Source organism: Periplaneta americana, chromosome 5 (genome assembly GCF_040183065.1).
Source record: "Periplaneta americana isolate PAMFEO1 chromosome 5, P.americana_PAMFEO1_priV1, whole genome shotgun sequence".
NCBI lineage: Eukaryota > Metazoa > Arthropoda > Insecta > Blattodea > Blattidae > Periplaneta > Periplaneta americana.
The window spans coordinates 63,196,864-63,214,375 of NC_091121.1; the positions used below are offsets into that span (position 1 = coordinate 63,196,864).

The window sequence follows — 17,512 nt, forward strand, 5'->3', positions numbered from 1 at the left end:
AGTAGTTCCTGAAAGTCTAATTTGGCCATCTTTTCAGTATTGCCAACTAATACCAGATATCACCAAAGAGGGGTAAAATCACAATGCTACGTACTGAAATAATAATAATAATAATAATAATAATAATAATAATAATAATAATAATAATAATAATAATAATAATAATAATATAGTGTTAACAATAACAATGTCTTGCTTATTTACCACATCTCATCTTTATGTTGCGAGGTGTTTCCTAAATGGTTCAATAATTTATTTATGAAATAATATATTTTCCTCTTGGACTTCTCGCATATTATGTTGGTAATTGGGATTAGTATGATCTAATATTATAATTTATTTTGTTGGCAACATGAAATTTATTGCTTTGACTAAAGAGTTTACGATTCATCAGACCTTACCTAAAAATGTATTTACTTGCTTGCATTTTCATCAGTTTGCTTTATTGTAAACCGAAATCATTGCTGCCAACATAACACTTAGAAAATAACTGCCAGTTGTAGTATTGGTCAGTACCCGAAATTCGAAACAAAGTTGGTAAAATAAAATTCAACCTGAGAGCTAGAAAATCACTATAATCCATTAGCATATATAGTAATAGGGGAAAAATGGTTAGGTTTCACCCTTAGAGTATTAAGTAAACTGATCCAGACTATATATCGCAACTATAACATTATGGTCAAGAGCGATTCACTGTGTATCAGGATCACAGTTTGACGAGGTTGACCCAATTTTGAGATAATTGTATGCCTTGCATATACTAAGTGAAGTGAAAATTTCGTTTCGCGTTATATTTTGAAGTGTTCTACCTCTTTATTTCACAAGTTAAATAATCACTTTTAGGTTATCTACACCGATCAGTTCTTTCCGATTTTTATCCATTTTATGATATGTTTTCAAGTCAACTGACGTCCTATACGAATTCTTCACATTCTAAACTACTTTCCCTCTGAAAATTAGGTCATTTTTCCACTTTTTTCGTCAAAAAGAGCTTCAGTGTTGTGTGCTATAGAAAATCCGAAAATTTTATCAAAAGAGTCGGGAATGTGTGAATGTAGACTGACACCATTTTAAGCAGCTCCTAATAATACAGCTTATTATGAAATAAAAATATAATTGTGTGCATGTTATTCTTAATCAAAGTTGTATGACTAGAAATACGCGGGAGGTTATGGATCAATAATGACTCAACCTAGACCAGCATCTCATGCATGGCTTGTGCACATGTTCCCCATCAGGAGTCGAATGGCGCACTCTGTGCATAGATATTCACTTATATTTTTGGGATGTTATGTTCTAGCCTTCTGGTCTCCTCACTTACCTTGATTCAGAAGAGAAAGTTCCAGATTCTGTATTAGAACAAGAGCATTTGAACACTAGAGACAATCTTAAGATGGCTCAGGATCATGCAAGCAAGAATAAGAGAGGACAACATTGGATTGCCATCGAGCGCCAGATAAAATACTTGGAAAAACATATGGAGGTAATAATATGCAATGGTTTAATATTATAAAATTATTCTGTTCCTATTGATTCCACATCTTCATGATTGATAGTCCACTTATGATCATCATTTCTGGTGTTTCTTCATCTAACATTCAGTTCAATCTGACATAACTTGTTCCAAGCTGTTTGATATATTCATTACAGTCGAACAATATTATGCATGTTTTCAGTGTAACTGATCTCTCTGCTTTGAGAATATTAGGGTCAAAATTCAATTTTTCATTACAATATCATCATTTTGTATTTAAATAATAGTACCGGTATATCTTTGTGTAAAATTATAAAGTGTGTAATGTAACGGTTTAAATGATTACTTGTATGTACTTTGTCTGTGAACTATAATATAATAATTATATCATATCAGCATTTAAGAATGAAAACCTCGTATCTCACGAAAACCAAACTTTACAGGACGAATAAAAAATTGTCTGTAGACTTCATTTTTATATTTTTAAAACATAATTGACCAAATTTAACTTTTAAATAAGAAACAGGAACAGTTGTTTTTACACTTTTTACAGATGAGTTACGAGATTATCTTCCATTTAAGTCAAAAAAGCATTTTTCTTTAATTGAGATAAGAGGTTTTCATTCTTAGCTGATGATGTATGTTTTCGTAAATGAGACTCAAACTCACATGTTTCTCTTTATTCACTTCAGAGCAGAACTGTATTGATAACGTTTCATTTTCTGATTTGTTGATATTATGATGGCAATTGAGAGTGAGAATAGAAACCTTTTTTTTTAATAGACTGTGCAGAGCAATGTCTGATTTATTTTTACTAGAATAGTTTTGTCAGTTTTTATAATTTTTTTTCTATTGCACACCTAGCTTTGTACTTATGATAGGGACTGTTTTCTTCTTCACTAATAAATTAGAGTTTGGTTTCTGGTGCCTGATATGGTATTTACAGCAATATTATGTGAATGCAGGTAGTTTGTGTTGGCTATATTTGTACATCCAGTTATATGATCTATTGATATTAATTCTTGTATGTATTTTTAGTTATTTGTCTCTTTATTGTTGATACTGCTGCTGCCACTATTTTTATTGCCCCTGCTCCATCTCTTCCTATTTCCCTTTCCCTTTTTCTTCCTTTTACTAAAATTTTTCTCCTTTCTTTTCCATTTAATTTCTATTTTTTTTTCTACTGATCCTTAAGAGCCTGTCTCATAATCATAAACACTTGAGGATTGAAGAGGGAACATTATCTTAATTGATTCTTATTATAATATATATCAGTGTTTGAATAAAGGTTTACTTAAGACTCTGTCTCACTGTGAGATAGTTTGCTTGTCTAGTTATTTTTCTAAATGTCTGCAGATGTTAACATTCAATTTTCTGTTTGTGTGTTTTGTTTTTAAAGTGCTATTACAAAACCACGTAACCTAAAGTTGTAACATTTCTAATACAGAATGCCCTTAGGCACTGGGGTGATAGAATGGGACTCGAGAGAAGAGAAGATAAGTATAAAGAAAGACCGATAGTTCTGCGAAAGAGAAGAGAGAGGATCAAGAGTGAAGCTAACTGGAGTTTGTTCTATTACAAATTCACTCAGGACCATGCACTGCCAAACCTGATCTGGAACCACAAGGTGAGTTGTGCAATGATGATGATACCACCATAATAATTTCTGATACAATGGAAGACTCCCTTGAAAAAGAGTATAAAATCAAATTAATAAAATATGTGACTTCTGTTGAAAAAGTAATTTTGAAGCATTCATTTATAACAACAAATGAATGCACTCCAAACCGGAAGGTCATCTAATCCATCTGGCCGCAATATGGCCCAAAGGTTCACTCAGCCTTGTGGGTAAAGGCGACAATGCATAGTACTGATATCCCTATTGCTACTAATGCCAATAAATTGTCTGCAAAAGAGGGTACCTTAACCTCTATCTTGTAGGTAAAGGGTTAACTTTTAACTTTATTGCAATGATTATAGTATGTTCGTATAAATGTATGATAGTCTGTTCACATTATGTATTTTTCTGAATAGGGATCCACTTGAGAACTTCACGTAAGTTGTACATAATAAGTATTTCTTCTTTTCAGACGAGAGAAGAGCTACGTGATGCCCTCGAAAATGAGATCCGTATGTTTGTCAGTGATCGTGACCTTGCAGGCAATGCTCTGATTGCATGGAACCACCATGAATTTGAAGTGCAGTACCAGTGCCTTGCGGATGAAGTACGAATTGGAGAATATTACTTGCGCCTTCTTCTGGAAAAGGAAGATTCTCCAGACTCTCCAATCCGAAAATCGTACGAGTTCTTTAATGACTTGTACCATCGGTTTCTATTGACATCCAAAGCAGAGATGAAATGTATGTGTCTGCAAGCAATGACAATTGTATATGGTCGCCATCATGAAGATATTGGTCCTTTTAGTGACACGAAGTACATAGTTGGCATGTTAGAAAGGGTGAGTTATGTGTAGGGACACTCGATTTTTGCAAATGATTTTTTCACAAATTTCTCCTAATTTTGTCAGAGTTAAAATTTTTATAGATATGAACGAAACTCGTTCTTTAAACACGTTTTGCGATTGCGATTTGTCGCGAATTTTGCTTGTCCCCCCCCCCTTTTTTGGTGAATTTGGAAGTTTTTTACATTAAACGCGGGTTTTTTTTTTTTTTTTTTTTTTTTTTTTTTTTTTTTTTTTTTTTTTTGCAAATATTGCTGAATCACACATTCATCGATCACGAAATTTTATTTTTCGATAACGAAGCATTCAAAATCTGGGTTTGTATTTCATGTTTTATCATGTGGAAAGCATGGCTACTCAGCTGTGAAAAATGAAAATCTGTTTGTCGTGCATGTTCAATGCTTAGGTTCGTTACACACTAACTCAGTACGATGAAATGTGTAAAAAATATCTATCACATTTTCAGCAAGAGTACTAGACGAAGACTTACGGAATAATGTATTTTGATACTTTGGCAATGAAGCTGTCTGGCATAGGGTGCAAATGAACATAGGCCTAAATGTGTTTAATATTCACTTGACATTTTTCTCCATCTAGTGTGTAACCAGCCTTAATAATACTGGGGAAGCATGCAGGATAATGAGCGTTTTATTGCTAATTTTTAAAAGTGGTTTCCATGTTTAAATTCATACTTTTTCTTTACGATTTACATGTTTAAATACCGACTCTTTAGGATTTTTTCATGATTTACATATTTAAATTTTTTTTTTTTTTTTTTCACCCAAGAATCACATTAGTTTTATTTGCCGATTTTGATGTATTTTATTCGCCATTTTACAGTGTCCCTAGTTATATGTAATCCTAATTTCATCAGGCTTCAACTGTTTTTGTCCAGTACTATTAAGAATTTTGAAAGAAAAACGTTTCATAGACTTTGAAAAAATGTTCATCTTTTTCAATTTATTTGTTATTTTTTTCTTTTAGTGAACTGCTGATTCCTGTAGTTAGGAAATTATTTATGTTTTTATTTATGTGCTACATATCCTGCTATGTTTACATGAGAAAAAATTCACTACAGTACTATGAGCTCTTTTTAACAGAAGACACAGAATCAGTGATCTTCAACAATGGTAGAGGAAACTAAATAACTTTCATAAACTCTTTTAAATCTGTATAAATTTTACAAATACAATAATTTATTAATGTAATATGTGTACTTATGTGCATGTGGTGATCATAGACATATTGGGTAGTGCAATAAACTTATTGTAGTTGAGCAGTTTCTACAGTGAAGAAAAGTGATGTAAATAAGTTAATAGTCTACTCAATACTCATGTCCTCAGACAAAAAAGTCGTCTCTTTTCTCCACCACTCAATAAAAAGTTTTCCTAAAACCTTTGGAATGTGGAAGATCCATTTTATTACGGGATAGAGGGTGACAATGTAGTCCAGATATACGAGCAAGATCCACATTCTCAACATATATATATATATATATATATATATATAAATTACATGCAGACCTCATTACACAAAGGTGCAAGGTAAATCCGCGGATAAATGTACCCATTTTCAGTGGCAGGTGAACAGCATATGGAAGAATATTCATAAATCACGACTTTCACACTTAATTTTGTTTTATGGAATGAAAGGGATATTACAGCAAATTCTGTTTCAGATCAAGCACTAATTCTAGCAAAGGAACATAGCGTCAAATCATTATGAAAATTCTCGTAATCATACTTGTTCTACAGAAGTGCTTTCATATATCTATAAAAAGTTGGCAGTAGTGGTTATAAAGTGGGAGGAAAAGTTGGCATCTTTGCATTTCTGCTGCCTAGTACGTGCTTTTATTCTCGACCATAGTGTGACTATTTACCAAAATCGTCTTCACTGTTGTGCAGGGAAAATCCGAAATAGAAACACAATATTTCACCCATCTTCACTTTAAGGAGACTTATATGTAAATGCATGGAAAAAAATCATTATTATTTGCTAATATTTAAACTATAGATACGCAAAAAGTTGGTCGTAATTTGTACAGCATTACAGTGGGTCATTTAGGATATTTTAAGGTGTGAGACAACTTTTAGGTGCGTAGTTTTTTCTTTAGTCACTTTACATACTATGTGAAAAAATATTTTAAAATTTGCTTGTATGAATACAAGTGCACACATCTAAAATAACAATCATTATGTTAGGAACTTGATTTTTTTTTCTTTTAATTTTAAAGATACTAGCTGCACTAGCAGAAAATTCGGTGTAAGCTAAAAAAAACCATTCCGTTTCCCATTAAAAGTGAAACCGGATTGTTCCTCTTCACTGGTTGTAAGGATGGAATCTATGACTGAGGATGTAAACTGTTAAGAGGCCAGAAAATGATCGTTTTCTAATCAGGATTCAAAGTATGAAATATGAAGATATCATCTTTACCTCGCACTGTTCAACTACTTCATGTTAGCTACATTGCAGCACTTCATACCTCTGCAACTACTCTCACTTGACACATGCATATTGTTATTTACTTGAACTTTGAGAAAAACTGCGTTTGTTTCATAAGTTTTCAGTATGATCTGTTTTACTTCTTGGAAGGGAATTGAAGCTGAGAGGCTCTTGTAGATTAGCAGCTCGTAAAATAATCTTGTCTTTGAACGAGAAGGCTCTGGACAAAATTTACCTGTCATTCATTGCCCACATCAAAATTCAACCCTGGAAATAAAACACTGGGTCCACTTGGGTGGCTGAGTGTGCACGAGTTTATTCCAACTTCCACCTAAAATCCATCTACATAATAATTGTACGATGTTTCTTTCGTGAAATGGCGTCTTTTTCGGGATTTCCACTTTAGAATTTTGTATATTGGAGTGCAAGAGGTCAAATGACTTTGTCAAACACCTGGCATTAGAAAACAACAACTACTACTTTAGAATTTTTAAAAAGTCTATTTACTTTTTTTTTTAAATACTGTATTCATAACTTGATGTTTGAAATAGATTTAATATTGATACACAAATATACATATATGTATATATAAATTTAAGAATGCAGTTATATTGTCAGACTCCAAAGCAGCTATTCTATCAATAGTCTCTAGACACACACCTTCATCTCAAACAGCAAAAATAACTAAAATGCCCTCTCAATTAATATAACTCAATAAAAGAATTGTATTCCAATGGATACCATCCCATTGTCGAATCTTGGGAAACAAGAATGCGGATGCTTTAGCAAAGAAGGGCAGCACTGCTACTTACAGACCTGTTACTAAATCTACATATTACTCTGTGAAAAGATTTATTAAATCTACATACTTGTACTTCAACAAACAAAATTTGATAGCATAATCTCAAGGGAAAAAATGGAACTCTCTGCGTCATAATCCACAGTTCATTCCCAATTTACCACGAAAATCGTCTGTAGCTGCATTTAGATTGGCAACAGGCCATGACTGTTTGGCCAGATACCTGCATAGAATTGGAATATATCAGTCCCCTAACTGCCCATTGTGCAATTCAAACCAAGAAATGGATTCGGAACACCTCAAAATGTGTGCTTCAGTGGCTGACCATGATAATATCTTTGAAAAATATTGGAGTGTAAGAGGCCAAATGACTTTATTGTCAAACGCCTGGCATTGGAAAACAACAACAAATATTTTTTTTTTTTATTTTGTAGTGTATGGATAAAATGGAACGTGATCGGCTAGTCATGTTTATCAACAAACTAATCCTGCATCGACGCAATGTTAAGGACATTATGGATGCCAGTGGAGTGCGGATACTTGTGGATCTCCTGACTCTTGCTCATCTGCATACTTCCAGGTATTCTAGAAGTTTTACAGCTAATAGACGTAAGATTATGTCTGAGGGATATTTTGTCATGATATTGTGGAATTTCTTTTCCAGGGCAGTGGTTCCAACTCAGAGCAATGTGATAGAAGCTGGTCCTAATATGACAAGGGAGAGTGAAAAAGAATGGCATTACAATGCGTCAGGAGAAAGGAAAGGCCCCGTCAGTTTCAAGGATGTGAGAATTATATTGCATGAAGTATACTCTTCTATTACATGTTAATATTGAAATGTTGTACGTTGTTAAAACCTAAGATATACTGTACACCACATTAACTTAATAGGTTAATATTTCCACACATGCTAGGAAACTTTTGGCCCTGGATCTTGGATTATATGAATCTAGGGTCCAGGGCCAAAAGATAATCATAGCAGTTGATAAAGTGTCATAAAATAACCAATTAAAAAAATATTGCCAGATAGGAGTCATTTAAATACCTCTGTTAATTGCCAGATGGTTAGGGTCAAAATTGATAATTTCGCGAGTTTTGAAGCCATAAATATCAAAATGTAACCGTCATAATGCCCTTTTGTGTAAGGAAAAATGATGATTTGGCATATAATTTATTGTGCGACTAAGATAAATTGTTGTAGATTTTAAGGTGTTATTCAATTTTTGCTTTAACACTAATATTTTATCTCTCTCACGTCTTTCAATATTTTTTTTTCTTTTCACACAATATTACGTCTAGTACTTCATTTCTGCATGATTTACGTCACAGCAGTCTTCTATGAACTCTTGCAGTAAATGGTGGTGTACTTCTATATGGTATTTCCAGTATGGTACCACTGTTTCCTCCTGTATGCATAAAAGTAACATGTACAGACCCAGAAACAACATTTTTGTTTCTGAGCCTGTACATTGAATATTGAATCTGAATCATCTACAACTTAACTGAGTTGTATATCTATTTAGACTGCATATATTTCACTATTGAAATATATCTTTTCTGTGGAAAACATTCATCTACATTCATGTTCTGTGTTTGATTTAGAACAGTGATTTTTTTTTTTTTTTTTTTACTTTTTAGATCCATGACTCCATTTGTGTCTACATAAATTCATGCAGCTTCCCTATATCAAAAAGGAGTTTCATAATGAAGCGTAATGTTTACATTGCATATGTGTCTTTTTTAATTAACATTTTTTGCCCAAAAAGATATGAAGATGGCTTACCTTTGTGTATAAATTTGTAAATACTTAAAAACTGGAGGAAAAATAAACTGAATTACAAAGACATGAATTAGTAATATGCAGGTTGTTCTCATGTCATATGATTATTCTGCCAAAGCAACTTTCTAACCGATGGTTGTAGCACCATTTCAGGGAGGTTTGCTCCACAGTTTTAAAGCTGCTGTTATGAATCAATCATAAATTGCTTTTGTTTATTTATTCTGAAAGATGACATTGTGTGGGACTTGTGAACAGATTCAAAGATATGTTCGTTATATTTCTGTAACCCAGAGTGCACTACATATGATTTTGTTGTTTTATATGTCTAATTACAGAAGTCCAGAGCTAAAAATAAAATATTTTTGACGATAAAACAGTCATTTTTTTTTGCAGCAAAAAGGTTCCCTAACATAATTCAATGGTAATATTGTTACAGTCAAAAATGAAGTTGTCAAATCTTAAATTTATACACGACTTGACAGCACACTTTCTTGTTAATTCAGAGATCAGAAAAGTCAAAATCGTAATGTAACTGCTGATAACAGTGACGGATGTTGTCTTATTTGTTATTTCACTAGATGCGTGAACTGTGGGAGAGCAATCAGCTGACAGCAAAGACAAAATGCTGGGCTCAGGGGATGGACGGGTGGCGGACTCTGCAGCAAGTGCCCCAGCTCAAATGGTGCCTGATGGCAAAGGGAACGCCTGTGATGAATGAGAGTGATTTGGCAACTCTCATCCTCAACATCCTCATACAGATGTGCCAGTACTTCCCTAGCAGGTAACATTGTCAGTCCTACAGTGTGTATGAAAATACATGCAACATACAGCTATAGGCATCCAACAAGGAAAACTCGGTGCGCAGAAACCAGCGGGTGTGACTGTCTCGCGCAGATGATGTATGCTCCCGTTTCCAGCATGCTCTCATGCCTACTGCAGAGGAGTAAAAGGGGTATAGCATGCATGCTGCGAGGAGTCTGAGCTGAGTTTTGTTTGTAGGATACCTATATGTTAAAAATTGTGTTTTCTTGCGTATAAGTCAGCTTGTGTGTGTGCATGTGCATGTGCGTGCGCGTGTGTGTGTGCGCGCATGTGCGTGCGCTGCTCAAATATTATTGACCACCCACCATTGAAATTGATTAGTGCATATGCAGTCAATTAAAATGATTCATTGGGAAGCTGTACAGAGTAAGCAATAAGTATGGAATATTGCTAATAACTTCTTAAATTTTAATTTTACAAAAATAAAAAAGGTGTTGGAGATTAACCATACAATATCATACCATTTGTCCCAAAAAGTTATTCAGGCATACAGGTTGTGATAGTAAACTTTATTTTTTTAAATGGCACTCTGTATTAAAATTACATATTCCGAATCTCCATTAAATTTTACATATGAATGTGTAGAAATTTTACCCACTCATCAGTTTCATGTCTCGTAACTATTTATTAAACTTGTTTCATGGACTTCAAACTTGAGACAAATAAGTATGTAAAATCATGTTGAGTAGCCCATAATATTAAACAAAACACTATTACTAACCGAACTTTATCACAGATGCTCAAAATGAGAACCATTCACAGTTAAAAAATAGCCCTTGTTTATCAAGAAAATAGTCCCCTCTCCCCCATCCCTCTCCCCCTCCCCCTCCTTTCTCTCTTAATGAAATTTGTGAACTAATTTCTAAAGAGTATCAGCATATAATGATCACATAGTTACATCAGTTATGTTATAAAAAAAAAGTTGCACATCATTTCTCTTACCCAGAGATACAGATGATGCCATCATTCGTCCACTTCCAAGAGTGAAGCGTCTGCTGTCTGATCCTGTGTGCCTGCAACATGTAGTTCAGCTGCTGTTGACATTTGATCCAGTATTAGTGGAGAAAGTTGCAACATTGTTATGCGAGGTGCTGAGAGACAATCCATGCATCTCAACTCTGTACATCACAGGCGTGTTCTACTTTATTCTTATGTACACTGGGTCCAATGTACTGCCTGTAGCCCGCTTTCTTCAACTAACTCACACAAAGCAGGCCTTGAAGGGAAGTGATGTAAGTTTTACTAGTTTATTTTGTAATGTAGTTTACATACATGAAATTGTGTTGTGTTCTAAAAATTGCATTTTCCATTTATTTCCTGTCATAGACACTCCTGTCGGAAATTATGCAGAGGAGTGTGTTGGGACAACTGCTCCCAGAAGCTATGGTAAACTATTTGGAGAACCATGGAGCAGAAAAGTTTGCACAGATATTTCTGGGAGAGTTTGACACACCAGAAGCCATATGGAATGCTGACATGAGGCAAGTAGTTAAGCTAATACTGTCAGTATGTGGTTAAAAATTGGTATATATCAGTATCTCTTTTAACAGTAATGCTGTTTTGCTTTTTCTTTATATGAAGAATGGAGAACATACTGTGATGACATAAAAAACATATTTTGAGATTTTCATTTAGTACATGGTTTTAGCATCCCTACTACTTTCGAAAGTGTTTCGTGGCATGTACAGTGGAACCCCGATTATCTGTTACCCTGTTAACTGATTGGCGGATTATCCGACTGTATTCCTCTTCCCCCCCCCTCTTTTTTTTGTCTACAGAAATACAGTAGGCTACATGAAGTACTAAGACACATTATATTAGTACGCACTTTTTTTCAAGAGTGTGTTATTAACTTATTAGTCATTACAAGCCTTTACTCTTACAGAGTATGGTCTACTGTTCCAATTGCCACGTCATACTGTATAACTTCTATATAAAAATGCCTTTCACGGCTGTTAAAAGAAAACATGTTGTGCTAAGTATCGAAAAAAGTTCTGATTATTGAGTGGTTTGAGGAAAGAGAAACTGTGGCTCATGTCGCATCAGAATACCAGATTGTAGTTAAACTGTGCGTGTTTAATAAAAATCAAGAATAAAGTGTTTAAAGTACATAAATCTACAACATGAGATCCCCTGCAAAGCGTGTTAAATACAAGACCACAGAGGAAATTACGAAAGTGTAAGTACTAGTATTATTTCACTTAACAAAAATTTTTATGGTATGAATTATCCGTTTTTTCGATTAATCATTCAGTCTGTCCCTTTCATTACTATGGATAATAGAGATTCTACTGTATTTTGTTTATCGTCTGAATTCTTTCTTGCTTAAATATTCGACACATTTTATTTATATGCAGTACCTATTCTCCTGCCACTCTTACTAAAAAATGAGGGTAAACAAAGGCATGTGATAGCTAAAAGTGCCACTTTCGCCATCGATTTTCGAATTGATTTAATTCTTATGTAATAAATAGTGCCAGATGAAACAGTATAACATATGCTCCCAAAAACATTTGAAACAGAGCTGCAAAATTATGCGTCATATCGAAGACGCCTGTAATTGTAATTTTATATGAATTATTTGCAACAGTTAACAAATTCAATCTTTTCGGAGAGATGGCAAAAATAACGTAAGTACTGCATTTCGTAGTTATTTGCCAAAACGCGAAATTATCGAACACCACAACGAAAATCATCCCTCTTCATTCATTCCAAGCAGCAGCAATCCCATTCATTCAATGAGTCAAACTTATGTCTACAGACTAGGTGCACAGCTGTTCACTTATTGTGGCAGTAATAAATACAACCTCAGTACTGCATGAAATATGTAGTTTAAAAGTATCTGTCATTTGCAATGAAACAGTTTATTTTTCATTATTTCAGAAACCTTTATCTTGTAGAAAATAGCACATTTATTCTCTCTAGCTTCGATTTTTATCTCTTACCTTGAGTTCCTATAAGAAAGTGTTGTGTGTCTAATATAAATCTGTATTTTACCACCTTACAGGAGGATGCTGATAGAAAAGGTGGCAGCACACATTGCAGAGTTTAGTCCAAGACTGCGCAGCAACACACGAGCTCTATATCAATACTGTCCAATACCAGTTGTCCGCTATCCACAACTGGATGAAGAGCTCTTCTGTAATATCTTCTATCTGAGACACCTCTGTGATACCACACGCTTTCCTGATTGGCCAATAAATGAACCTGTGAGTATGCCTGGTAATGCTTCATTTCTTCTTGGGAGGTATTGTGTTGCATTTAGTGTTGTCAGACTAAATCCATTCCCCCCTGCAGAGTAACAGTGTATAGTAAAACATTTAAGCAGAAGTCAAAGTAGTTAAAGATTATAAATACAGCCATTTCTCACTACTCGTGTGTTCTGTGTTTGCTCACTGCAAAACGCATTTGATTCAATCACAGGTGCATTGTAGCAATTCACAGCCATCAGCCACTCCATAGGGTATCATATACTTATCTGTGCATTGATTGCTGCAAAAAGCTTCTTCTCAAAGTAAAATTTAATTGTTAGTGACCTTAAGCTACGGTCACACATCGCTACTTTTGCAGCGCTGCAGTACAAAAAACTGCGCAACTCTTGTACTGCGACATGTGAACAACGGTGCAACCCGAAAAGTAGCGGCTGCCGAACCTGCTGCCCGCTACTTTTCCATGCTGCGCGCAGCTTAAAAGTAGCGATGTGTGAACAGGGTTCTCAGAGTTGCAGCCGCAGCATTTTTGATATTGGTTTTGTTGAAACTTTTGCTGCGGTTGCAACCAGTGTTACCACCCAAATGTACCAATGATACTTTTATTGTTTGGATATATTTTAATGTTAAATGTGATGAAAATAAATTATTTGTAACAGTTATTAAATACACAACACAGTCTGAACATAATTGCTGACGATATAATTCATTTTTTTAATTTTTCGTAGCGTAGTTCCAAACAGGAGGGTTGCCAACATTGATTACTTGAATATACTGTTGGTTATCATTTAAGTATATAGGCGTTTTTAAAAGCTTTATAGTAAAAATAATGTCAATTTCTGAATACTAGATACGACAGAAAAGCAAATAATAGATAAGGAAGCTTTCGCGTGAGTTTCTTAATAATGCGAACATAACCACAAAATGTATATTCAGAAGTCAACACGGAGATGGAAACCTGCAGCATGACTGCGGCTGCAAAAGTAGCGGCTTGTGTGTGAACAGACTCGCAACCTCCAGTTGCAACTTTTGCAGCACTCGGGTTGCACAGCACGAAAAGTAGCGTGCAGCACGCTACTTTTGGCTTACGTGTGAACATGACATGCAACTTTTGCAGCTGCAGCTGCAAAAGTTGCGCTGCAAAAGTAGCGATGTGTGACCATACCTTTAGGAACAGAATAAAAGGAAATAATATTGTCGCTTCTGCTGTGCTTTCATTCCACAAATAAAAACGACAGATGTTACATAATACAAATAATGTTTTTTCTCAGTGTTTTAAAGTTGTGTTTAATTTTAATATGTAGAATAAATTGAAAGGTGCTTAGGAAAATATTTGGGGCTAAGAGGGATGAAGTTACAGGAGAATGGAGAAAGTTACACATTGCAGAACTGCACGTATTGTATTCTTCACCTGACATAATTAGGAATATTAAATCCAGACGTTTGAGATGGGCAGGGCATGTAGCATGTATGGGCGAATTCAGAAATGCATATAGAGTTTTAGTTGGGAGACCAGAGGGAAAACGACCTTTGGGGATTTCGAGACGTTGGTGGGAGGATAATATTAAACTGGATTTGAGGGAGGTGAGATATGATTGTAGAGACTGGATTAATCTTGCTCAGGATAGAGACTGATGGCAGGCTTATGTGAGAGCGGCAATAAACCTTCAGGTTCCTTAAAAGCCATTTGTAAGTAAGTAAGTAAGAATAAATTGATGTATGAAACCTTTTTTATCATTATTTATGTGCGTAATATGTATCATATAGCTTAATCTTTTAACATAAAAATCCCTTTCCAATTCATACGAAATTATTGCGATAATCTTACAAGTAATTCGCGATAAAACGCGAAATATAATACTTTTATCACGATTTTTTTAGTGAATGCGAAATTCTGTGATCTCTAGTGATAACATTTAGCTGGTCGAATATTCAGTTTGCAGAGGTGAAACCAACTTTTCAAAAAGAAAAAAAAAAATACAACTAACAGAATCAAATTGACATTTAGCTAAACTGTTTTTAAACAGACTCGTTACTGTGACACTTGAATAATTACATTAAAAGAGACTACATTTCTTTATTTCTTCTGTAATGAGACAGTACTTTCGAAAACTATAGTATATATCTGTGTGTGTGTGTGTGCGTGTGCGTGTGCGTGTGTGTGTGTGTGTGCGCGCGCGCGCAAAGGTGGCTGTACAGCATTATCATCCTGATAAGAATTCTAAAAGAAGAGTTCAAGTTAAACTGAAAATAAAGCATTGTTAATATTGTATGAATTTATCTAATTCCTACATTAAATGGATGATATGGCAGTAGTCTATTGTAAATGAAAATATGTATTGTAGTTACAGACCATGAAGATGCACAAGGTAGTAACAGTACTGTATCTTCGAAAATATATGCTGGTGCTGGTGCTGTTGCTGCAGCAGCAGACCATGGAGCCCATATGGTAGTGAGAGGTTAAGTTCTCACTGTAGTAGACAATGGACATTAGTAGCAGTAGGGATGTCAGCTTGCTTTTTTATCACCTTTATCCTCCATAAAAACTCTCAGTACTCATTTTTTTTTTCTAGGTTGAGTTGACCCCAGGATCATAGGGCAGCCACTAAGATTAAGATCAATTGGAAAAATCCATGATCCCATAAGGTGCACAGGGAATCAGTCAGTGCCTTAACTACTCTGATACTGCATATATGTATACGTGCGTCCATGCGTGCGTGACTATATTATATGTAGTAGCTTGATGGTTTAAGTGGTTTTCATATTATATTAGGAGACGTGTTTCGATAAGTGAGTACCTGAATTTGGTCTTTATACTGAATGTTATAGGTAAAGTTACTGAAAGATGTGCTGGAGGCATGGAAAAAGGAAGTTGAGAAGAAACCTCCTGCCATGTCTGTGGATGATGCATATGAGGTACTAGGCTTGCGCAGGGGTGTTCAAAATGAAGAGGCAACTGTAAGGAAAGCATATTATCGGCTTGCACAGCAGTACCATCCTGATAAGAATCCTGAAGGAAGAGTAAGTTAAACTAGAAGTAAAGTGTTGTTAATATTGTATGAATTTAACTGATTTATATATTAAAAGAATGATATGACAGTGTTTAGCCTAAATTAAAATGAAATCTCTGCTTCAGTAGCATGTAACTAGAAAAGAAATATAATCCATTTGCTCTTTCAGACAATATGTTTTCTAATCACATTTCGCTATCGTAAGGGATGATTGTAGTTTCTACTCGAGAATTGAGGTTTTATGTGTGCGTGCGTGCGTGAAAGAGAGAGAGAGAGATTTTTTAAAGTTGCTTATGTACTTATTAAAGTTGCTTATGTACTTTAGCATTATAAGTATGTGGTAAGCAATATTTCTGTTGTTTCTGTCAGGACCGCTTTGAAAGTGTGAACAGAGCTTATGAGTTCCTCTGCAGTCGCAGTTCTTGGGCTAGTCAAGGACCAAATCCTGACAACATCGTACTGATCTTGAGAACTCAAAGCATTCTTTTCCATCGTTATTCAGAAGGTAAATCCTTATTTTATAACCATAAAATTTAATATTAAAAACCTGTTTGAAAGACATGTTATAGTTGTGTCGCTCTTATTTCTGGCAGCCAATCACGTTGTAGGTCAGTTACATTTAAACATCTGCGTTTTGTCATTCGCTGTTGATGACGTTATGTACTTCCTAAGGCTCTATAAATACTAGGTATAATCGTCCGCCATTTGGGTTCTTTCGTTTCCGTTCACAGCAAGCTGACAAAAACTGTTTTTACCACACCGTTAAACATTATCATGTTGTAGCTCCTTGTAGCAGGCCATGTTTGCGAGCTCGGTAGGTGAAGGTCCCTTAGTTCTCAACTCCCTCTTATTCGCCATAGTCGCCCCTTTTTCGAGCAAGTTTCGTTTCACCTCTTTCCAGGCACTGCCATACACCTCACTTCTTATATCTTCCATCATAGCTTCGTCACATCTTCAACTAGCCTCAGTCAGAGTCATAGGAAGAAATATTTCAATATTCGAGATTTTCTCAATGACACGCCCGTTTTCCCTGCCCACGATCCAGTGAAGGGGCTAATTGTTGAAATGAATATCTATATCTGTAACCAGAGTTTTTCCTTCCAACATCGCACCATCCCCACCACATACACTTTGGCCCATCTTGTCCCATCACTCCCATTTCCTCTCTCTCTATACCTTCGACCACTGCATTCAGCAGAGGGATGTCAACGGAAACTGGCTCACGACAATTGGTGCCTAACATGGGACCTAATATCGTTTCATCATCCCCCCCCCCCACAAACTTAGGCCTATCTTGTCCCGACACTCCCGTTTCCCCTCTTTACACCTGTGACCACAGCATCGAGCAGAGGGACGTCAGTGGAGACCAGCGCATGACGTGTTTATTATTTTAAAAAAGCATCTATTCCTTAACTGATGTAATTGTATTAAGTTCTTTCTTAGTGTTTTGTGTAAATTGAGTTGAAAGTACATATAAAGTGTTTTGAAAAGAGTTTTAGCTGTACATCTAGTA

The 17,512-nt window shown here is 35.2% G+C and overlaps 1 protein-coding gene across 2 annotated transcripts in view; it reads left to right on the plus strand.

Moving 5' to 3' along the window:
- Window positions 1-17,512, plus strand: part of Rme-8 (receptor mediated endocytosis 8) — a 68,684-nt gene that overhangs the window by 28,108 nt on the left and 23,064 nt on the right. For both annotated transcript variants that reach the window (XM_069825877.1, XM_069825878.1), the window contains exons 13-23: window positions 1,301-1,483; window positions 2,922-3,101; window positions 3,565-3,933; window positions 7,612-7,757; window positions 7,842-7,962; window positions 9,536-9,738; window positions 10,726-11,011; window positions 11,106-11,260; window positions 12,787-12,988; window positions 15,818-16,009; window positions 16,369-16,504. In XM_069825877.1, the coding sequence (XP_069681978.1) occupies window positions 1,301-1,483; window positions 2,922-3,101; window positions 3,565-3,933; window positions 7,612-7,757; window positions 7,842-7,962; window positions 9,536-9,738; window positions 10,726-11,011; window positions 11,106-11,260; window positions 12,787-12,988; window positions 15,818-16,009; window positions 16,369-16,504 (2,173 nt within the window). The remainder of the gene's footprint in view (window positions 1-1,300; window positions 1,484-2,921; window positions 3,102-3,564; window positions 3,934-7,611; window positions 7,758-7,841; window positions 7,963-9,535; window positions 9,739-10,725; window positions 11,012-11,105; window positions 11,261-12,786; window positions 12,989-15,817; window positions 16,010-16,368; window positions 16,505-17,512) is intronic.